This window comes from Orbicella franksi, chromosome 11, assembly GCF_964199315.1.
Source record: "Orbicella franksi chromosome 11, jaOrbFran1.1, whole genome shotgun sequence".
NCBI lineage: Eukaryota > Metazoa > Cnidaria > Anthozoa > Scleractinia > Merulinidae > Orbicella > Orbicella franksi.
The window spans coordinates 22,320,445-22,345,192 of record NC_138155.1 but is presented as its reverse complement, the minus strand read 5'-3'; the positions used below and the strand labels follow the sequence as shown (position 1 = coordinate 22,345,192).

Genomic DNA, 24,748 nt, shown 5'->3' with positions numbered 1-24,748 from the left:
GAATCTTTGGACACAGAAATAATCCGATTCGTTCTATAGAGATTTGATCTTTTGATCACTGCTGTATTTTTTTCGCGATTGGTGCTTCGATTCGTTCAACGGAGATTTGATCATTTAATCACCAATGGAGTTTCTTACTAAAAGCGTTTTTATTTCGCTTTTGATCCACGAACTTGCGATTGTGTTCAAAAGTTTAGTTCTTTGTGAATGGGGGTAGTGGGAGAAGCCCATTTCAGTTTTAGTAGGGGACAGATCGAAATCTGTTTTCCTACCGACAAACCGCATGCTAGGACACCGTTGTTATTCTACAATAACGTCAAAATTTTAGAAGACTAAACATTTGGCGTTTCCCTTTTAAAAACATGCATAATAGAATTTTTGTTAAGTGAACACGACATGTCAGGTCACAAGATCACACCATTTGCTGAAATTTTTAAGCGATAAGTTGTTGCCTGGATACTGATTCAATTTTCTGTCTATCCGTATTAAACATGCCATCAGGTGTTCTTCTTACTGTTTCTCCAGAGCAAAACGCTCTCCATTGTCTAATGGTCGCAGACTAGAGAAGGGCTCCCAGCAGGGGGGGAAGAGTTCCCTTCAAGTTCCCTTCAAGTCCCTTGAAAAATTCTTATTTTTTCCCCTTGTCCCCAGTTAATAAATTCCATTGTTCCTTGTACGTTTTTTCAAAGTTCCCTTTAAAGGCAGAGATATCGCTTGTTCCAAAATATCCCTTGTTCCCTTGAAATCAATGATCACGTTCCCTTGTTCTCCAAAACCCCCGGGCATGGGAAGTCCTCACTAGACAGTCGAAACAGGAAGGATGTGGCAAACAAACGTCAGTAGTTTAATCAATCAAAATTATAAATTGGTACTTTGCAATGTGTCAAGGCATCTGAAATTACCTTCAACAGTGATCACGCAAACCTTAGTGGACCGTGGCTTCTTGCTAAAATAATGTAGTGCATGTGGTAAAAAGCTCGTAAAGAGATCCGTGATGTGGTTTTCGGAAATCGGCGATGGGCCACCGTTTTCATAGGGTTGCCGGGATGCATGCGGGATGGAAGGAAGTTTGAAGGCGGGATGCGGGATCACAAGGGGTCGGCTGGAGTCGGGAAGTTGGCGGGACGTGCGGAAATATTGTTTATTTTCGTGCGGGAAACGGGGTGTAAGACAATCAAAATTAGGTTAACAACATAGGCAACATGTGGTAACTCTCAACTTTTCTATTTTGGCTCTTTTGTCAACTCTTTCAATTTGCAGTCAGACTTCTATCGCAGGCTAGACTGTGAGCGTCTCTTTTCTCTTTTTCCGCTCGCAGTCTAGTCGCAGGCTTGTCGATTTTTCTATAGAAACCATCAAAATTAAACCGACAACCCGGTGTCTCATCAGGGAAACACATCGTCTTGTCACGGTTTAATAACACTTCGGAACGTGGGGGATCGGGATGACTCGTCCGAAGTAAGCGGGATGGCGAAATTGGTGGTGGGAAGCAGAATTTGCAAACCCTGTTTCAGACCCTCGAAGAACTTTGTCTGTTTCAGGGGGGAGAGAGAGTAAGATATGGTCTTGCCACTTGTCAGGAAAACTTTGCCCTTTGTTATCTCAGCATAGCATGAATTTTAGCACAAATCGAATAGATGGCTGTGATTCAGGCTAATCTTTGTATTGATATAGGTGAGTTTCATTGTCCCTCAATAAAACATTAAATTGAAAACCAATCGGTGGATAAAATCAAGAAAATATAAATAAAGAACACAGCTCTCCAATTTTTAAGAGCACAATCTTTCGTTTCGCCCTAAGAATTACCTTACCATCTGACTTTCCCAGGTTATATATTGTTATTGCTCGGACACTGAGCAAAACCTACTTGTGCAAGGTCAACGCCAAAAAAATTGAACAAAAACAGAGGGCAAAGAATTCCTTTTGTTAGCTACAATTCACCTGGCTACGACTGATCGATAACATAGTTTATACAATTGTAGTTCAATTGTCATTGAAATGAAATGAAAAACACATTACGAGACAAACTTCTGACACTTCTGGTCAAAGCAAAACGTTTATTCTTCCTTGAAAAAATTATGAATCTACATTAATCAATTAAGGCTACAAATTATCACTATTTTACATATTCAGCCCAATTACTTTCACAGGAGAGCTCTAATTCAGCAAACCTGGTTTTACATGGAATTCTGCATTAACATCTTCTTACTGAGAAAAAAAGTTGAAAACTAAGTTTAAAAAGGCAATTGAAAAGGCTATATAAAGGTTAAATATTCGCTTATCTAGCATGACCACTCTTGTGCAATATAAACTTTAGCTTAAACTGAGAAAGTTGAACGTAGCAAGAGCATTACTTGAACAAAAGACATCTCTCCAAGGTGATGTACTTTAGCAGCTGAGAGGAAAAAAAGAAGAAATGCCGTTAAGGTTTAAAGCAACTTGTATCTTATAAGTAACAATTTTCTTAAATCTGAGTCACCGAGTTTGTGGCTCAAATTTAATTTTAAAAAAGATTCGATTGATCGATTGGTTTCCGATGATCGATTGTCATCGATTGATCACGCCGGGAGCTAATCTCTTTGCACAATAAGACAACCCATCAGTTGTTTTCATTAAATCATTTTAAATCGCGATGTAGCCCCTGCCAAAAATGCCGTGTTAGGATCAGAGAAATTTAAAAAAGCAAAAATCACTGGTCATCTTGGATTTTAACGATTTTCTTAAATCTGAGTCACCGAGTTTGTGGCTCAAAATTTTAATTTTAAAAAAGGTTCAGTTGATGGGCAACTCAGCGGAGCGTACCATCTTGAATTTCAATTTAGGAGAAAAGTCTGGGAACAATATTTTGGTGGTAACAGCTAATCTCTTTGCACAATAAGACAACCCATCAGTTGTTATCATTAGATCATTTTAAATCACGATGTAGCCCCTGCCAAAAATGCCGTGTTAGGATCAGAGAAATTTAAAAACGCAAAAATCACTGGTCATTTTGGATGCGTGTTTGAGGAAACCTCAGTCAGGGAAATCACATGATTATCGTGACGCCATCGTTTTCGTCATCGTGGGGCTGGAGAGCGTGGGCGTTTCCAACAACTAAAGTCAGAGGAAAGGGGTCAATGGAGCTCTTACGGTATATACGGGTTGTCTGATGGTACATGTGCACATGTAGTATTTTGCAAACGATTTCGACCATTTTGACTTGAACGAATGTACAGATAAGGAAGATGTCTCTATGTTTCATGACGCGTTTGAGGTTAATTTGTTGTTGTTGTTGTTTTGGTTTTGATTTTGTTTGGTTGTTGTTGTTTTTTCCAAGCACAACAATATCCTAAAGCCCTCGAAATAATAGCTTATCAAGGTAAAGTATCATCAGTCGGAGCAACGTGGTGCACCTGTGAAAAGAAAGACAAAAAAATAGAACAAACACACATAAAAAATAAAGGATTTTCCGCCATTGAGGTGAAAAACATCAACGGTCAAAAAGTGAAATTTTTCTTTGCGTTTCTCGATGAATTCAGATCAGCATCTGCCATTCAAGTAATTCAACATTTAGATTATAAGCTACAGTTTTCTATTGTGAATTAGGTTTCGAAGGCCCTCAGCGATAATTTGAACTAATATGGCCTTTTATTGTATGGCTTGCTCTCTGAGTGGCTTGAAATCAACTTGGCCGGTAATATCTACAGCCATCCTGACTGGAAAAAAACTCAAAGCTTGGTCAATGATCCATATACAACTACAATCGTGTATATGCTAGATATGCAACGCTTTCGGGTGACATACCATGGGATATCCCACGACTCAGTTGTATTTTCCCGGTATGCACACGAGCCTTTATACAACGGCTTTCCTGTACTCTGATTGGCTGTATTCTCTACGGCATTGTATAAAGTAATCCGTATAATTGCGTCAAATCTGTCATGTATACGTGCCGCTCTCTCGAACGGCAGTCAAGCGCAAACAAATGTATGGCTTTTCTTTAGTTCCTTTTCTTGTATTTAGGGAGTTATTTCGATCCAAGTCCGCGCTGCCAATCTGTATGGCATTGTTGTGTCAAGTAGCTGCACTGTTATCTTTGTTTTAACCTGTATGGCGTATTTAACATTGATACTTGCCTTCTTTCTTGAACCAAGCTCTAGACATTATTATGTTTCGTTTATCTGAAAAAGAAAAGCGGCAAAAAGAAACCTGTTTAAAATCAGCCGAGGATATTATCAAACGATAAAATATACAGCCAAACCTATATTGAGCGGGACACACTCTTTTTAGCGGTCAGTTGCCAGAGTCCTGGGGTGGGGTCATATCATTCTATAGCAATCACAGTGAGGGACGCCATTTTCAGAGAGGCTTTGCCCTACTTTAAAGTTCTTCCCCCTCTGATCACCTCAGCACATTTTTTTGTCTGTAATCGAGCTCAGTTATACTTGAATAGGAAATTTTTCCCTCCACCAACTCCAAACGTTTGAAGAAAACCCACCACACTCACTGCTAACTAGCCCTCCAACAGGCTCTCAAACCGGCGAGGGACCTGGCACGTCAAATGAGAGGCTCTAGGCAAGAGAGGATGATATAATATACAATCGTGACGTCGTAGAATCCAAGAGGATTCAAGACGCATGGAGCGTTAGAGTGTTCAAGAATGTTCAACGATATTTATATATGAATTATTCAAGTCGAATTGGGAAAGACAGGTCGGATTCTAATAGATATGTCACAAGAAGAATTGCAGTTCATTATGCACAAAATAAGAAATTGTGGAATTTGATCTTTTCAAGACGGCTCTCAGTGCCATAACTTGTTGAAACTTCTATGATGATCAAACATGTCAAACAAAACTATAAAGTTAAAACGCTGTTAATTGATTATATACCTTAGCTTAAGTAGGACTTCCAATGAAAACAATATTTCTGTAGCTACTTGACTGATACATAGTCAGTTCCCATTCGTGCACGCTTCAGTATTTTACGTTCGATCATTTTTGGGTTTTAGGAAAAAGCTTTTTTGAAGTTCCGTGATTTCACACGTGATCCTTGGTTACTGTTAATGGAACTGACAAATTTTGTTCCGTCCATTTTAGGACATCGTGGCTCTGTCTTGACATTTATAGTTATGAATTTGCTTTTAGTCGATCCTGCAATTGCTAGAAATTAAAATGCATTACCTAAAAAACTCAAGGATATCTCGATCCATTTTTAATTCAGGACGTTTATATTAAACTGGGTACAGTGTCTCTTGTAGACAGCTTCGTGGACAGTTAAGTCGTGATTTTACTATGTTTTCACTTGTTTTAACTTAGACTTCGACCGGTACGGCCAGAAATATCTTCTTGTAATACCTTTAAGTATTTTAAGGTTAAAACCTTAGTGGCGCCGGTAGATGTTCTATTGGATGATTTCAGGGATAACTTAAGCATACTGAAAGACTTGGTTAGCAACAAGAAATAGCGAGATAAATGTATGACAACGATCTCTTAAGCTATTAGTTGTTGGGGAAAGATACTCAATATATATGCGCATGTGATTGACTAATATGGTGTTTTCGGTTTGAAGCACTTTGGAAGAATCGGTTAGTTACAATAGAAAGGAAAACGTAACGACTAAAACAGTGAGCAAAAATGATTTAACACAGACTCAGAAAACCCTGGGGAGGATTCTCCCATACGAAAAGGTCGAGGATGCTCGTCGTCTCAACAAGGGTATAAGTCGAGGATTCTGGTCTCACTCAGGGTATTCATGGCGAAACACAACTATTTTTAACTGTCAGAATATCTTTTAGGTTGCACTCGAAGAAAAAACTGATAGTAGGGCACTCTTGTTTCCGTTTTTAGGCTCAATTTTCGGCTGGGCTCTCAAGTCCAGTCTGCTAGCGCGGGCTCCTTTCCTGAACAGCCGCCTGTAATCGAGCCTATTCCGCGTTAAGTGGTATTTTGTAGGGGTCAAATGAAGTTCAACCACGCCCGGATTGGTTTCCTTTAGGGGATTAATTCAAGTTTTCCGACGAGCATCTCCGACCTTTTCATATGGGAGTCCCCCCCCCCCCGGGAAGAAAACGTCTATATACCTGGACAATCAGGTTGGCATTCTCCAGTGTCACAACCCTGGCTCTTGCAAAATAGATAATCCTCACAGCTGCAATCAGGTGGAAAACCATAACAATCTGCACAGTCATCAGCTGTAAAAAAGAAAAAAACACACACAGAAAAGAAAAAAAATTATATTGAGTTTCGTATAAAGGAGTAACAAGACAAAAACTTAAGTAATAACCCTAAGCAATCACTGAAAGGCACAGATCTATCAGCAATAAATGAGTGAACCAATCAGAACTCGTGTACGTGAGTTTACAAGTCACGGTCATCAGTAAACACCATGTTAAGGGAGCTACTTTACAGTTCGCGCATCTTGAAAAGTTTAGCCTATATTTTTCAAGTTCGTCGTTTGCAATCCATGTTACTCTTCGTCATCCTTAACCATCCTTGTTCCTTTATGGTTTATTATTATCTCTTTGGTGCTTTCTATTTTAGTAAATTATTATTTTCAGGTTTCCTTAAATTTAAAGATAACTTTGTAAATGGCCTAGATAACTCAAAATACTGTGACTGAGCTCCTTTAAGCATGCAATAACGTTTTGGTCCCACACTTAATTTGAAGAGATCCCAGAAGGCAGCATGGCCCCTCCCGCCTAACGATTGAGTGAATTTCGTGAATTATGTTTTAATCTGGATTGCTTATTTAAAAATATATTGAACTTACGTTTTCTCTTCAACAACTGTCCAGCCATCATTCTCCTTCTTTTATCTGAGATACAAAAACGTTGAAGTATATAAAAAGTGTGTGTTTAAAATCATTAACTATGAAGGTTGAAATTTTTTGCATCAATTTCCTCCTCCTGGAGTAAGCGTCAAATTAACGCGTTTATTTCAAATTCGCCATTTACTATACTTAAAAGTCTCGAGTGAAATAGAATGCAAAACTGTTCAAACAATCATGCAGCTATGCAACTTTGCATTGTACTCTCCAATATGTCAAAACATTTAAGAATCAAGCAAGCAACTAAATCGTGTGAAAATCATCAGTAAAATATAAGAAAATTAACCAGAAAATTTCAATTGAAACCGTCGGCAGAACTTGCATTGGTTTAACTTGTAATAAAGTATTTGTTTCAAAGTACGTACCTGAGCAATCAGGTTGGCACTCTCCAGTGTCACAACCCTGGCTCTTGCAAAATAGATAATCCTCACAGCTGCAATCAGGTGGAAAACCATAACAATCTGCACAGTCATTAGCTGTGACAAGAACACAGAAAGGCGTCAGGATACATTAACGGAAACGAAAACACAGTCATACAGGCGAACTAGACTGCCGGGGGATGTTGCAATCCATTCTCTAATGAGATCTGTTGTCCTCTGCAGGAGCATATGGTTGCCTTCAGACCTTTCCCTTCCCAGAATAGACTAACCTAGAGTTCAGTAACTCTTTCAACCCTGACAAAGGTTTTGCATATACAACGTGCCCCCTCCACGCCCCCCCCCCCCCCCCCCACCCTTCCCGGCGGACATCTCATCTCACTGCCAAAAACAAACCGGATGAAAGTCATACACATGGTGAGCAAATGTTAAAATCCCCTTCCTGTCTTAGCTATCGATTAGAAATGCAGTCTCCATCAAGGGTAAAATCAACGAGAGATTATTGTTAGTAAGAATTCAGAGCAGCGCGGTTGATTATTTTTGCTCCCTATACCTCCGGATAACATTTACTTTAGCCTTGAGGTGACGACCGCGGATTTGGTTTGAGAACATGATTTTAACTTACGTTTTCTCTTCAACAGTTCCCCAAGCATCGTCTTCCTTCTTTTTCCTGAAAATAAAGATGACGAGGGAGATATCTGTTAAGATTCCGAGATCAACAAGCAACAAAGTACGTAACAAATGCAAGTTTACAAGCTGATTCTTTCTTCCACTTAAATTATCGAATATTAAAACATCATATTCTCCTATTTAAGAAGCACCCAGGGCCTTAATTTCAAATTTTCAATTTTATCTTTAAGAATATTTTACGATTAATAAATCACATTTAATATAACAAAATTTTGTAATCATCGGCAGTGTAATGAAAATGAAAAAAAAAAAAACTGGGCATAAAATATCATTTGAACAGTAGGGAGAATGGGTTAGAAAAGTCATAAAGCATTTGTCTACCTGGGCAATCAGGTTGGCATTCTCCAGTGTCACAACCCTGGCTCTTGCAAATTTGATAGTCCTCACAACTGCAATCAGGCGGAAAACCACGACAGTCTGCACAGTCATCTGCAGAACGAACCCAGAATAAAGGTGTTAGGGATACACGCTTATGAGAAAACTGAAAAATGCAGGTTAATGAGAAAACTGAAAAGTGCACGTCAGTGCAGGTGAAAGATTGTCGAAGGATAATGCAATCTCTATCCAAATGGAAAGTTAGTTTTTTGTGTGTGTTCATCTGGAGGAGCATACAGTTTCCTTCAGTCACTTTCCTGCCTTCAGTCCTCTCTCCTCCTCGGTGAAGATTCGCTTGACGATCTGACCAGGGGAAGGGAGGGTGGTACACAATATGGTACACAGTTTAGAACATATCTTAGTTATTTGGCCAACACGGGGGAGATCCCGGATAAGTCGAAAAGTGAACAAAAGCTATCTACCGAAAATTAGATCCTGAGTTGGAAATTTCTGTGGAGTGATAGTTTAGGAAACCAAGGCCCGAAACAACTACCACTTCATGTAATTTGAATCCAGAGAAAAAGTTCTAAGGAGCTACTTCGCGGTTTGTGCATCTTGAAAAGCTAAGCCTCAATTTTTTAAGTTCGTCGTTTGTAATCCGGGACAATCATTTCCATGCTTGACTATCCTTGATCCTTTATGGTTTATTATTATATCTTTGGTGTTTTTCTCATTCTTAGCTTTCTCAAATTCAAAATATTACTATTCGCATTCTTCAGTTATGATTTGGCGGGCTATTTATCAATCGGGAAGTCGTGACTTAAGTTAACCCTGGAAAATCCCAAAAAGAATTAGAGACAAAGAATTGAAGAGAAAAGACCCGGGATTTTTTAGACTGTCTTGAAATATTAGCAAAACGTTTGAATCTGTAGGTCGTTTTAACCAAACTACAAAAGCGCGCGCAAAATCTGACCCAATAAGAATTAGCAATTACTAATTACAACGAGAAAATAATTTTATCAATCGCCTTAACTTGATTCAATTGTTAAGTTTAAAAAATTAAACACATCTAGTTTTTCTACAGAATTACAGATGATCGCTCGAACTATAAATATCTTTCTCCATTTTATCTAAGAGTTAATCAAAACCACTATACGACCGCTCTACGTCATTCTCAGTGGACGGCACTCTTAAGTGCTGCTTAACAAATGAAAACTAGTTTAAATTAAAAAAGAACTGCCCCACCTCGCCGCTGCAATCTCGTGGCCGAGCAAAGAGCAACAAAGAGAAACAACAAAGCGATGGAGGCTTGCTTCATCTTGGTAGACTTTGGGATGCGTTGATATTTGCTTGAATCTTCAGTGGTATTAGCTGACAAGCTGAGGTCGATGCTTCTTGCAACAGTCGATGTACTAACTGAAGCTTCATACTAGTGTTGTCGCTTATATATGCTGAGAGTGGAACAGTACTCTTTGTTTTACCCTAGTAATTATAACCAAATTATTCTGAAAATCCCGCCATTTCTGTGTGTAGACTGCAACTATTGTTTGTTCCATTATGTTGCCTTGTCGCAGTAGGCCCCAAATGTCCTTCCTATTCCGTTCAAATTGAGCTGAAAATATTTCTCCAACAGTAATATATGACATTGACACTTTTTTTGATACCATATTCCAAAAACATCGTTTCGGCGCGAAGTAATGACCGGCATAATTATCTCACAGGCTTGGTTTCACTGGGAATAACTTATCGGCAGAACAACATTTTTTACCATTTATCGTTAAGTACCTCAAACAAATTTAAATCAATATTTAGCATGCCTTCTAGAAAGCGTACAATGCATACGAATGATGTGTTTTGGATTGAATACCTCGTCTAAACCAAAAATTAATTGCTTTAATCTCCCTGAGGCTTGACTTAATTCTTATAAAGTGGGATAGGTGCTCAAAACATAACTGCTTTACTAAGTTAAACTGGTACTAAAGGATGTTCGAGCTACCCAGCAACTAAAAAATGATCCCTCACCATATAACTAAGAGGTCCTTAACCCCAAGATCCTTACGTAACACTAACAAACGTCTAAACGTTTAACAGTCAAATGGCTTGAAATTTAAAATGACAGCTGTCATTTAGACCCTCTTAGACGCTTATTACATACCAGTAATTAACACACAAGACCGGACACAGCTGTTATAGTCTACAGACATTTCTGCAGGGTACAAAAGTATACTACACGGATATTTGTTCTGACGCGCAAATGAATCCTTGATTTAATGCATGAAAAATTAAAAATACCGCTGCATTCTTTACAATTCTTTGCTTTACAGCCATAACGATTATGTTGCAGTTATTTCCACCCAACAATGCAACTAATCCGAACTCATTTATTTACTTATTTACAGTGCGCTTTTTCCCAATTGACTTCACTTGTGAATTACTACATATGCTTTCTTTAGTTCAGTTAATAAGTATGTTCTCATGCAGTTACCATAGCTTGAAAATAAAATGATTTGGCCTAGGAGGCAGAGAGATATTTTGTTAATGCCATGTTCCCTAGGTGTATGAGCGCACGAAATAGAGACCATATTGTAAGAGCACCAAATTTTGACCTCCTGTTTTGCTTGACCTGGTGTGCATTAATTTGCATACGAATAAACCTTTTCTGATTGATAACTTTGCTAAGCCGATGCTGTTTTCTTCGAAAAGAAAACTGTAGAACACCCCTTGTTTTCAGCTGACTTTCTCCGTGCAAATTTTTCATTAGTCGTTAATGCGACAGGCAAGATTAATGTACCTTAGGCCAAAGTCAATCACAATAAGCGTTTCACTTAATTACTATAAAGAGCCATTTGGTGCTAAATACTAAATGCTCGGCTTAATTAGTGCAATAACGGAATGATAAACGCCAACTAATTAAGTATCATTCAACTAAGCGCTCCCCAGGCTCATGCCCGGTGCCTCACATTCCCAGACTAAAAAATTTCGGACATTGAAGCAGACAAGACCACAAATTATTCAGTAATTTGCTTCGGTATAACAGGTCCATCGATTATCTTCAAAAATTGTTTTTCTGTCCGTTTCTTTATTTTAAACCGATTATCACCTTATTGATATACTGTATTTTGTACAAATATGGTTCTTGTAGACCTGAAGGTTCATAACAAGATGGCGAGTTGCAGTCGAGTCAAGGCGAGGCGAGTCTTGGACATATTTGGCGCCAAATCTTTCTTTTGTATTCTTATCTATTCGCAGAATTGAATTCAAAGTTTACGGTTGTCAACCATCAGCGCACGCCTAACAGTTTTCCACTTGAAGACTTTGTTGTTCCTTTGTTTTGGGAAAACGATTTTTAATTTCATGAGACCAATGGTTAATCGTCTGTTCGAACTTCAAGTTCTTTTGGTTATCTATATTCACATCTATTCTGGGTCACTGTCAACCCGCGGTCAGTTTGAAAAAAAAAACCGACAAGCAATTGCTTTAATCACTAAGTGGGTCACTAACTAAAGTACTTTGTTGCTAAATGAATTCTTAAAATACTTCCTATATCACCCATTTCAGCTTATGTAGTTATTGGTCCAGTGCATTGGAACATACAGTATATCAAAATTCTCTGTTGTTTAAACCGGCACTGGAGCAATAGCTACCGTAGGCTGATATGAGAAGTATTTGAAGAATTCATTTAATTAGTCGGTAACAAAGTACTTAGAAGTTAGTGACGCGCTTAGCGGCTAAAACAATTAGTTGTCTGCTGTTTTCAAACTAAAACCAAAAAAAAAGAACGAAGCTATTATTGACCGAACAAGCTTGGTTAATAAAGGATTTATTGTCATATGGGATAAAGAGCACAGAGTGTAATCCAGAGCGGTCAAGATACAGTGGAAGCCCTTGTAAGCGGACATCAAGGCACTGGCCGCTTACTAGGAGAGTTCTTGTAAGCGGCCACTCGGATTTGTAAGGGAAAAATAGCCGCCTAAGGGAGCTCGAACAGCTAACAATAAACCGTTATATCGGGAATTTCAAAAATACCACCAAATTCTTTTATTATTTTTGTTCTGTTTTATTGCCTTGTACAGTGCCGCGATAATGGCTATCACCGCATGTACACAGTACTGTATACTGCAGTACTATGATTGGCCCTTAGTGATTAAAGAACAAATCAGAATTGCAGCCAGCAGTGACATTAGCATTACCAGTTTCACTTTAACAAAAAGCAATGATACAGCTTACAAATGTTTATGAGTATCTTTCAAAAGTCAGGCTCGATTCCTTTCAAGTGTCAGCTTACGGGAGCTTAAAAGCAAAGGTCTAGATCGTAAGCCCACCAATTGTCCACGGCCGCTTACGGGAATGAGTAAATGCAGAGTCTGTATGGGAATTCAAACTGGATTTTGTGAAGGCGGTCGTTAGTAGTGCTGTCCGCTTACGAGAGTGTCCGTTAAGAGAGCTTCCACTGCAGTGCCATCTTGCCCGCTTTGGTAACCAATCACAGCGCAGAATTTGATTTACCTGTCAGCTCAAGGGGCTAGTAATATATCTAATAAAGTCACACAAGCCTTCCGCAAAAAACGGATTTAGTGTCCAACTGGCCAAGACTCTGCCTCAACCCGCCATCTTGTATTGAACCTTCTGGTCTTCAAAAATCATATTTAAACAAAATATACTTATCAAAAAGGCGATAATCAGTTAAATGTAAAGTAATGGACATAAAAGCAAGTTTTGAGGATAATTATTGGACCTGGCGGATAGAAAAATTTAATACTTTGTGGACTTGCGCAAATTCTTGCTGTCTGCTTCAATGTCCGGAATTTTTTAGCCTGTGAAACACTTAGCTGTAGCACACTTAATTAGTTAGCGTTTTAAAATTATACCGCTGTTGTGCTAATTAAGCCAAGCAATTAATTTTTAGCACCTTATGGCACTTTATCGTATTGAGTGAAGCACTTATCAAGGCTGAAGTAATTAACCTTCGCAATGTAGCCTAGCTTAGAAGACAAACACACACTCAAATATACAAATTCAATGTAAACAAAAATCATACACTCCCATATTTCGACTTCGGTAAATTCTTTTATCTTAACTTTGGCCTTAAGTATACAAATTAATCTTGTGTGTCACATTGCCGATAAACTAAAGCTTTGCATGGAGTAAGTCAACTGAAAACAAGGGGCGTTCCACAGTTTTATTTTCAAAGAAAACAGGTCTGGCTAAACAAAGTTATCAATCAAAAATGTCTTCTTTGTATGCAGTGTGCGATCTGCGGTAAAATTAAGCAGGTCAAGAAAAACAGGAGGTCGAAATTTGGCGCCTTTCATTACGGTCTATAATTCGCGCGCAAATATTCTGTAATTAACACTTATTCCACGAGCGCGCGTTGCATATGAGATGGTAGATAGCCAACGATTGCGCAGCACCGAGATTGGCTATAATCATCTGATATCCAACAAGCGCGTGGAATAATTGTTTGTTTCCAAAATATAGCAAACCAAACCAAAATGAAAGTAAAAACGCCAACAAAAATTACGCGTACATACGCTTCCAGATATGAAGAGTATGGCCGTAATGGCTCAGATACCATGATGGCTAAGCCAATGAAAGCTCTTGAATTGCATTATCCAGTGAGCCAGTTTTTATTAATATTCTATAATGTATTGTTCTATTGTACGAAATAATCGTATTAGTTAGAGACTCAATAGAAAGCGCGTTCAGTTGAAAGATAAATCCGTGAACAAAACATCTCAGCTTGGCTGCTTGTTCAAGTCCTGAGATCAACTGTTTGTAAAGCTAACGAAGATGAAGAATACCTGTGTAATTTTGCTAGTTCTTCTTGTTGTAGTCTGTTCAGCAGCGCAATTTCCATTTCAACGTCGATTGGAGGGTGAGAACACTTTTTTGAATCAACTTTTATTAATTGGCGCGAGAAAGACATGTAAGCCTTGTGTGCGATCATTTCGGACAGGTATTTGATCAAACGTCAAGATCATTTGGAAAGAAAAATTTCATCGATTTTCATTCTAGTTCTCATGATCAAAATAGAAATATATTTCCACTATATCGCTTTTTAAGGCTAGTTTATAAGTTCTTTAGTCAGTTAAAGTAACTTTGTAGTTAGCAGATTTGCGCGCTTTTCAGTTGTGTCTTCATAATTAGCTAATGTAATCTATACCTGGTGTACGATTATTTCTGATAGGTATTTGATCAAATGTCAAGATCATTTGGCGATTTTCATTCTGTTCTAATGATCAAAATAAGAGTATTTTCCAATATTGCATTTTTTTAAGGCTAGGGGAAAAGTTCCCTAAGTCAGTAAACGTGACTGTCAAGTAGGCACTTGCAGATTCGCGCGCTTTTCAGTTATGTGTATATAGATGAATTTTTGACCATTGAATAAGCTTGTGTAAATTTTAGGTTAGCCCGGACATTTGCGAAACAGACCCGTTCTTATGGACTCGTTGTTCCTTCACGATTTTTTTTGTTGACCTTTTGAGAATAAGTGTAACCCAATAGTGCATCGAAATGTGTTTAAAAGGGCGCCAAATCTTTGATAATTAATCTTGAATCGTTTTACGTCAGAATTAGAGAGCTGTGCTGGCGTTAACTTGCTATACACTTAGCGACTCTCTCTCTCTCTCTTGTGATCGCTGATCATTTGTGACATTTAATTCCTCTGGATACCAAATTCCGAGCTTAGAATTTGCTACTGACTCCTCTGAGAAGTTTTGACACCAGAATTCCGCGCGCAAATTCTATTTGCCCATTGTTGGCTCACCTCACCAGAAATATTCTTACAGCCAATTGTACGGAGTATTTTAAATAATACGTTCCAACAAGAGATTACCTTGATAATCTCTTAGCTCCAAACAAATTATCTGTTCTTTTCCGTTTTCAAAAGCTGCTTAATACCATTCAAAATAATTGGCACTACTTAATTAATTACTGCTACTTAATTAAGTTTTCTGCAAACGTCTAACTCCGGTTTTAGGTTAGATGCCCCGCGGATGACTCCAATTTAAAAAGGACGGGAACGCTCGTCGTCCCTTTCAGGGGTTAAAAAAGTGGTTTTGGTAATTCTTAAGCTGTTTGGCCTGATAAGTTCCACAGCGAGAGCTTTTGCGGTACCTTTTAAGGTATTGATTCCAAAAAAGTATGACAAAAGACATTTTACAAACAACTTTACAAGTAGAAGGTATTCGATGCAATCTTCTTTATCGCTAATGAAGTGTCAGTTCATGGTTGTTTTAGAATTGGTACCTCTTGTGGAAAAACATTTCAAGGCACACCCACAAAACAGGATCTTGGTACCTCAGTTACGGATTATTTGAAGTAAAAGACTTCCGTGAAAACCTGCCCCTTGACGTTCAAAAAGCAAGTCGAAACCTCAAACGTGACGTCTGGCTCTGGTCACGTGACCCCTAGCGGTTAGTAGTTCGCGGGAAGCGTGTAGTGAGTTTTAGAATACCAAACAACACTTGATCAAAGCAATGCCTGATCGTAAACTTTCAGCTTACTAGCGCCATAGCTCATGTCAGCTTGATTTCTGATGTTCTTTGTCCGAATGTTTCCCTCAAAAAGCTTCCGCGTAGACTCCATAAAAAAAACTCGGTCGGTAACTTACAGTAGGTTAGTATTCCACCTAAAAATGATCTTGATGTTACAAAATGTCTACGTTGACATTTTTTTTTAATCTTAACACTAGATACTCAACAGGGAAGGGCAAGGGAGTTGCGTGGTTCTTTATTTAAAAGATTTGAAGAAGGTCAGTATATATCAATGTTATTGAATGAGCGAGAGGTCCGTGTTGGGATTGATCGAGTTATTTTTTGCATTATTTTTTTTTTGGACCAAGCCGAATTGCTATGAAAATAATTGTGATCAGATATACAGTGAAGTTAAGCCGCCTAGATAATTTTGTTTTATCCTGATTGTCTGTTTGTGGTGTTAAAGGAGAAATGTCAATGGTGAAGCATGTTGAGAAATTCTGTTGAAAATCCAAGATGCTTATGGGCTCTCCCATCGTTGTCTATTTTAAAACAAATAATATAATCTCTTTTTTTCGCACGTGCCAGCCTTCAGAAAACGTCTACCCTCCAATCGATCATACACTGGAATCAATGAAAATGCGAGAATAATTTGACATTTTATATACCGTAACCAATAAGAGAACAGCATTCGTGATAGAACGTTGTAGTAGAGTAATGGTTATCCCTGACAGACCTGATAAAACCCCATCGAGCCAGCATTGCTCCTCAAGATAAAAGGTACTCTTAATTTTTGGCGAAACAAGAGGAATAAAAGACTTTTTCCGTGTTTACGCAGCCTCATCTAAACACGAGGAAAGTTGGAAGAATTCGAGACAACTAGTTATACAAACCCTAGACGCAGTGGAGGGTTTAGATAACTTTCGAGAATTCTCCCAACTCTCAGAGTGTTTAGACGACGCTCTGTAAACGCAGAAAAAGTCCTTCAGTGTTTTTATAAAACATTTCTCAAAAACCGTGTCTACATACTCTCATCTAAACGCCTATAGACCAATTAGAGCGAGCCTACTATCTTAAATATCTTATAAACAGGGATACCTTTTATTAAGTGTCTATCATTATATAATATAATCTTTTTTCGTACGTGGCTGTTTCAATGTGAGCTTTCAGAGAGTTACAATGTTCACCCCGATGCTTATTTTTTGTGCTTGCCATGTCAGGTGGTATCTGTGAAGGCTGTGCTCAAATGGTGGCCAATGAGTGCTTTTGTTATCAGATAACATACTGTCGTGGAATGGGATGCGCAGACATTGGTTCGTGTAACAGATCCAACTGCCAGAGTCTACGTTAGAATACAAGGTATACTTAATATACAGACGTCTAGCTTTTAGACTTGAGCTACATGTACTGGTGGTCGAAACTAAATGTGCGTTTGCTTTTGTTTTGTACTTCATTCATGAGTTCTGTCATTGGTTTTAAATACTCGCGTGCAACCTATATAAACCCTGATGAAAACAAATACATGGCTCTCAGCCAATCAGCAACAAAAACATTTGCAAAATGAGCTGATTCCTGCTGAATTTTGAATGCTGTGATTGGCCAGATATGATTCCTTTGGTTTGTCTCAGGATGATCCGTAAAAGTTAACTTCATTTGCTACAAGAAATCTCTCATTCGGAAAAGTTTGCAAAAAAAGTTTAAATGTTGTTGTTTTATGGTGGTCAATGCGCTTAGCTACACCTAGCTAGTTCACTTGCAGACATGGCTGAAAGAAATAAAACTTTTATTTGACTGGATTTTGATGATTTTGATGAGTTTAACAGTTATAAGTCATAAAGACTTAAGCAGTCATTTTAATGACGTTTTTCTCGCTCTTGACTTCTTTCTTTCAGGCACAGAAATGCGTGATATATTGAGACGCACCCATTACCTCGGACGAGCTGTACGTTGTTATAGAGACGCTTAAGTCACGCTCGACTTTCTTATTATAGTTTAGCACATTTTTAACTGACAACTGTAAAAATCGCTATAAACGAAATTTAAACCTTTTTTAACTGTGTTTTACTCCATAGTAAAGTGTTGTGTTTTTATGACTCTCAATGCACAAATAGAACAGTAAAAGCCTTCATTGCAATCAAAGTCTTCATTTTAAAAATCTTGGATTAATTAAGTTAGTAACTAGCTGACACTTGCAAACAGGAAAACAACGCCCTTGTACGAATTTCACTAAATAGATATAATAAGTTCACCACTTTTATATTCATTTCATATTTATCCATTCCCTGTCACATGTTATAAAGTAAAACGATCAATATAGACATCAAAAGAAGAGTTACAAAACAATACAAAGTATTACGCTCATTTGTTGCTAATACACGTATCGACCCGTGCCATTGTTGTACATAGAATGTAAAATTTTTAATTTCTTTTTTCGCAGACAAGGTGAACTCAAACTTTAAATGAGTAAGCCTTGCGAGTTCTCGCATTATGATCACACCCTTGTTAAGGGTCCTTTTCCTAAAGAAAATTGTGACCCACAAACTCTTTTAGAATTTGTCCCACAGTGTTACAACCGCTATGTTACTCCTTCCCAATTTGATATACTCGGGAGACACCAACATTTCAAAATTTGCTTCAATATCTGCCATGCACAAACCGCGTGCACAAACCATTAGCGACAAACAAATTCGAATGGCTACTACGATTATTAGTTGAGTAAAGAGAGGCTAAACTTTGGTCACCAGGTTTCGTGTTGTTGTCACGGGCAACTGGCTCCGTTTCCATTGGCAACTTGTCGGCCTTTGAAGTCGTTTGCTGCAAAGCGCGCGAAATTTGAGGCGACGCGACAGGTCAGGCGACGCACGGCTGTTGATATTGTTACCAATGGAAACGAGGTAAGTTGCCCATGACAACACCGTTATTTTAAGGCCAAAACTTAGTCACCAAACGTCCGTCGTGCCTTACTCAAGTGATAATCGTAGTAATCGAAGCACAAACTGAGATAAGTAGGAGAAAACTACTGTAGTTTATTCCCTGTTGCAAGCCGCTACCTGACATTGACACGTTGCATTCGGGCTTTCACTGAAAACGGTTTTCCAGATATTTACCAATTTTCTTGCTGCCTCTAGCTCGTTCTTAGAAATACTTGTTGCGAGCAAAACAAAAATAGCTAATAATTGAAAGAGCTGTCGGTCAGCGCTCTAGGGCGAACGACTTTGGTGCAAAAATTTGCCTTAATTAGGTATCCACTGCTAACTCTTTGATATCCTATATAGAAATATCTAAAACAGGATATGCAGTGTATAGACACAGCTATACAGCTTAGAATTACGAGAGGTATGGAATATACAGCTCATCAAAATATTCCATTGTTTAAACCGAGAAGTATTTTCTTCTGTTTCTATGCGCAACAACACGTGCAATGTTCAAAACGCACCTTTACCTCTCGTTATCCTAAGTGTAGCCTTATCTATACACTGCATATCCTGCTGTAGATATCTACATAAAGGCTATCAAAAGTTAGCAGTGGAAACCTAATTAATGCAAATTTTGCCGCCAAAGATTTTAGCACTAGAGCGCCAACGGCTCTTTCATTTTTCGTTTTGTTCACAGCAAGCATTTCCAAGAACGATTAGAGGCAGCAAGGAAATTGGCCAATATCTGGTAAACCTTTTTCAGTGAAAGCCCGACGTGATTGCAATATGTCTCAATGTTAAGTTACACCTCACAGTATCAAGTAACTAGAGGACGTAGTTAACGAGTAATCTCCAACTCTCAGTTTTTATGCGTCTTTTATATCCTTCCGAATTCGTTTGTCGCTAATTTCCGTAACTTTTATCTCAACCATTTGAAAATCAGTGAAAATGTATGGCAAAGATGAAGTGACATGCTTTTAACACCATATACCTAATTAGGTGAGTGAATTCGCACAAACCTTTTTCCACAAAACTGATATGTTACTGAAATTAGAACGGCGGGATTAACCCTTCAAATAATAGCAGATGTCAAGAAGACTTCATGGATGCATAAATTGTCTAAACTGAGTTTATTGACTTTTAAGGACTGATTGCCTTGTTTATAAAAGAACTAAATAAAGTGTCTTATGAACACCAGAATGATGACTACGTCTTAAACAAAACGTATAATGTCTTTAATTTTTATGGGCATTTGGGCATATAAAATTTTCTCGTTCATTATTTCTCATAACTTGGGCTGGGTCACGCAATTTTAGGCAATTTCAGCACTGATAAATGGTCAGAGAATTAACTAAAATATCACAAAAACGGCTTAAAACTATAGAAGATCTCAAACAAAACACAGGAAAGCCAAGAATGGACATGGATGGACAAAACTGGAGAGGATTAAAATGGATTTCATTTGGGTAAATTTGAAAAACGTCGGCTCACCTTTTTTCAAATTTACATCAGTTTATATCGGTGTGTAGCAGATACTGAAGCCGACATTTTGCAGAAATATCAGTCTCAAATTAGGTGGGAGAGGTGGTGAGGGTTGTGAAATGGTAACATAGGGGTTGTAACACTGTGTGGCAAATTGCAAAGCAGTTCGTGGGTCACAGTTTTTTTAAGAGAAAGGCTCTATTACATGGATATGATCGTAATGCGGGAACTCAAAAGACCATATCCACTACTCGTTTAAAGTTTGAGTATAACTAAAAGAACAACAGAATGAAACGGGTTGATATGCGTATTAGCAACAAATGAGCATAATACTTAGTATTGTTTTTTTAATCTTCTTCCGATGTCTGTTCAGCATTTTAGTTCATGCATGTGTCACAGGGATTGGATGAATATAAAATTAATATGAAAGTGATAAGCTTACGATATCAATTGCGTGCGATTCGAGCAAGGGCCGGTTGTCTCCCTGAGTGTAAGTGTTATTAGCTAGTTTAATAACTTAATCCAGTAATTTTAAAAAAGACCTTGACTGCAATGAAACTAAAGCTTTTATTATTCTACTTCTGCATCTAGAGTCATTACGGTTGTTAAAATTGTGCTTAACTATACTAAGAAAGTCGAGCGAAACGTAAGCCTTTCTTTAACGACGTGCAGCTCGTCCAAGGAAATGAAGGCGTCTCAATATAGGACACTTTCTGTACCTGAAAAAGAGACGTCAAAAGGGAGAAAAACGTGGTTAAAATGATCGCTTCAGTCTTGACTTCTAAGGCGGAGTCCACACTACGTCGGAGGAACTTGAAAACCTAGCTTTTTTTTTCCTACGGTTAGGCCTACCATCCACACTAATCCGTCACGAAAACGGAGCTTTTCGTAAAAAGATGGCGTCACGATAATCATGTGATTTTCCTGACCGATTTTACCTCAAACGCAAATCCAAAATGACCTGATAACTGTTGCGTTTTTAAATTCCTCCGGCGTAGATAGACTAGATAGTGTAGAAAGGAAACATTTGATGCATTCTCAAAAAGAAACCTCCGTTTTCAAATTCTTCTGGCGTAGTGTGGACGGAGCGCCCATAACAATCATCAAAATCTAATCAAATATCAATCAACGCGCCCCTAATGAACGTAACGTTATTTCTTGTATTTGGATGGAAATTACAGATATTTAGATTCACATGTGTTTGATGTTTGCAGTTTTGTACATTTTTTTTCCAAATTAGAGATCCCTAGGGACAAGTGCAGCAAAATTCTATTGATCATCTTGAGGAAAACCGAAGGAATCCAGGAATGAGACGATCAGAGATTTCAGTGAAAGTTTGCAACCGGTTGGTAGCACGGGAAACTTCACGGTGAATAAGATTTGTTATTGTTGCTGATTGGCTGAGAGCAATGTCTTTGTTTTCATCAGGGTCTATAAAGGTTGCACCCGAGTATTCTAAACCAATCACAGAACTCAAGAATTATATGCACAACAAAAGCAAGCACAGATTACTTTCGACCACCAGTAGCTCCCCTATTTTGGGATATCACACAACGCTCCCTCTCTTTGTGAGGAGCGTTGCGTGACATCTCCAAAAATGGCTACGAGGAAGACTACCAGCAGCTCAAGTCTAAGAGCTAACTGTTTGTATATTAAGTATACCTTTCTTTCTAAGGCAGCCTCTGGCAGTTGGATTTGTTACATGAGCCAGTGTCTGTGCATCCCTCGACCCCACAGTATGTTATCTGATAACAAAAGCACTCATTGGCCACCATTTGAGCACAGCCTTCACAGATACCACCTAAAAAGCACAAAAACGATCATCGGGGTGAACACTGTAACTCTCTGAAAGCTCACATCAGCTATGAAACAGGCGGGTTCGAGAAATGAGTGCATATTATTTGTTAAAGAGACAACGATAGGAGAACCAGTGGTAAACCTGAATTTCCAACAGAACTTCTCAAGTAAAGGAAGATTTCTCCTTTAACACCACAACAAATACAGACAACCAGGACAAAATAAATTTTTCTAGCTTAAGTGGATTTTATCTCGATCTTAACACAATCAGATCATTTTCATTGAAGTTTAGCTTAGTCCATAAACTTGCAAAAGAATATAAACTCGACTAATTCCAACTGCTCGTTCGATAATAACATTGATATATACTGACCTTCTTCGAATCTTTTCACTCTAGATCCACGCAACAACCTTGCCCATCCCTGTGGAGTATCTAGTGTCAAGATAAAAAAATATAAATTAAATTAAATATTCTACAAAATGAGGATCATTTTCAGGTGGAATACTATGGACTGAGTCTGTTATTCATGGAGTCTACGCGAAAGCTTATCGAGGAAAAAAATTCAGATAAAGAACATCAAGAATCTAGCTGGCATGGGCTATGAAGTTAATAAGATTAAGATTTACGATCAGGCATTACTTTGATCAAAGTTTTTTTGGTATTCTGAAGGTCAATAAGCAAGCTGGACTCCATGGGACATTAGAGACTTTTAATCCCGCACGATTACCGCGAACTGCTAACCGCGAGGGGTTATGTGTCCCGAGCCAGACGTCACGTTTGAGGTTATCGACTCGCGTTTTGAACGTCAAGAAGTGGGTTTTCACGTAAGGGTCAGTGGCGGATCCAGACCTTGAGCTAATTGGGGGGGAGGGGGGAGGGGCGGGGGAAAAGCCGGTATTGTTTTACTTGCCCTGTCCGCTTTTCTTCCCTCTGTCATATCATAACTATGGTCGTATCCTCTTTTTTTACCCAAATAAGGAAGGGGGGGGGGGGGCGGGCGGGCCCCTCCTATGGATCCGCCGCTGTACTTGTTGCCTTGAATTTTATATTATGCCACGTACCAATGCTGAAATCAAATAAAGTAACCCTTTTTCTACAAATTGGTAATATTTTTTGGGAAACAAGCAATTGCCTAGCCTTTTGTTGTTGTTGATTTGTTTGATTCTAAGTAGAAATTCGATATGGCGGCGGCTTAGTTGAATGCTTTATTTCTTTAGAAAGCTACACACGCTACAAGTATGTAATTTTTCAAAAAATTGGCGTTATTTTGACAATTTCCAGTGTATTGACAAGATGATTTCTATGCGCTTCGATTTACTCCAATCTAAATCAACTATAGCGTCGGAACAGCAAACGTTTAACCTCAAACAGCAGTTAGCCGTTTGCGGTAAACGTGAATCTAAAGGTCTTTATTATTCCGAGACGGTACCTCTTCTCGCTCGGTTGCTCCAGTGACTTAATTAATATGACAAAAAGAACTACAGATAATTTGTTTCGAACGTGTTACTTAGAATACTCGTAAAATTGGCTTGAAAAACATTTCTGCTGAGGTTAGCCAATAAGGCCATCCTCTTTTTTTTCTCCGTTTAGCGTCGTCCGATCGACGCAAATTTTTTTTTCTCACAGTACGAGCGGCAGTCAAAACTGATTCCAAGCTCGGAATTTGGTATTCAGAGAAATACATGTCACAAATGATCAGCGAGCACAAAAGAGAGACACCAGGTAAATAACGAGTGCTATATTAACGGCAGCACAGTTTACTAACCTCGTACATAAAACGATTCAAGATTTTCAAAGATTTAGCGCGCTTTTACCCACATTTCGATGCACTATTGAGTTACACTTACCCTCAAAAAGTTAACAATAAAATGATTAGGGAACAAAGAGTCCATAACAACGGGTTTGTTTCGGCAGTGTCCGGGCCAGCCTAAAATTTACATTAGCTTATTCAAAGGACAAAAACTCATTTATGAACACACAACTGAAAAGCGCGCAAATCTGCTAACTATAGAGTTACTTTAACTGACAAACGAACTTATAAACAGCCTTAAAAAAGCGATATAGTGGAAAAAAATACTCCTATTTTGATCATTAGAACTAGAATGAAAATTGATGAAATTTTTCTTCTCAAATGATCTTGACATTTGATCAAATACCTATCTGAAATGATCGCACACAAGACTTACATGCCCTTCTTGCGGCGATTACTAAAAAGTGATTTAAAAAAATTGTTCTTACCGTCGACTACCTGCCGGAATGGAAATCGTGCTACCGAACAGACAGCAACAAGAAGAACCAGTAAAATCATACAGGCATTCTTCATCTTTGTTAACATTAGGGACAGTTGATTTCGCCGGGACTTGATCAAGCAGCCAAGCTGAGATGTTTTGTTCACGGATTTGTCTATCAACTGAACGTGCTTTCCACTTTTTAAAGCACTTAAAAGTGCTTTTCAAAGTATTTAAAAGTGCTCAAACGAATACGGTTGTTTACAATACAATAAGTGGTGCTGTTGTTTTTTTTCCAACTAGCTGGGAATTCGAAATTATCTTCAAACCCGCCGTTCATATCCCTTCCCCAAGCAACACGGAATTACCTGTTTTTACTAACTTGTTATTAGTTATTTCTAACTTATTATCTTGATTTATTTATACTAGTTTATACCTGATATTAAGCTGAAAATAGGTAAAAGTGGGAAAGATGTGGCTATCTTTTGATGCTATATTTTTTGGTATAAAAAGTTTGCGCGGCAAAACAAAGAAATAATTATTTTTATAATTATGTTTACTGTCTGTGTAGCCTCCCGCACGCAATGTTTGAATATGACTCTCCAATTTAAATCGGTCTGCTAGGAATGCATTTTAAGGTCACGGATTCAGTCCTTGTTCAA

The 24,748-nt window shown here is 38.3% G+C and overlaps 1 protein-coding gene and 2 long non-coding RNA genes across 4 annotated transcripts; 1 reads left to right on the top strand and 2 right to left on the bottom strand.

Annotated features, from left to right (window-relative positions):
• Positions 1-106: 106 nt before the first annotated feature.
• Positions 107-9,880, bottom strand: LOC145502634 (uncharacterized). The gene is made up of 9 exons (XM_081481974.1): positions 9,434-9,880; positions 8,195-8,302; positions 7,809-7,853; positions 7,172-7,282; positions 6,750-6,794; positions 6,061-6,171; positions 4,116-4,160; positions 3,356-3,392; positions 107-2,396 (listed from the first exon to the last, which is right to left on the bottom strand). The coding sequence occupies exons 1-8, from the start codon at positions 9,504-9,506 to the stop codon at positions 3,370-3,372; spliced, it is 561 nt and encodes a 186-aa protein (XP_081338100.1). The 5' UTR covers positions 9,507-9,880; the 3' UTR covers positions 107-2,396; positions 3,356-3,369.
• Positions 7,837-18,968, top strand: LOC145502636 (uncharacterized). 2 transcript variants are annotated; one of them, XR_014051372.1, is made up of 4 exons: positions 7,837-7,913; positions 15,882-15,941; positions 16,884-17,022; positions 17,556-18,968. It is a non-coding gene; the product is annotated as an uncharacterized LOC145502636 (long non-coding RNA). The 2 variants fall into 2 exon arrangements; XR_014051371.1 differs by lacking the exon at positions 7,837-7,913 and adding an exon at positions 11,810-14,063.
• On the bottom strand, positions 18,965-24,698 carry LOC145502635 (uncharacterized). Its single transcript, XR_014051370.1, has 4 exons — positions 24,097-24,698; positions 22,231-22,290; positions 21,723-21,861; positions 18,965-20,779 (listed from the first exon to the last, which is right to left on the bottom strand). It is a non-coding gene; the product is annotated as an uncharacterized LOC145502635 (long non-coding RNA).
• Positions 24,699-24,748: the final 50 nt, after the last annotated feature.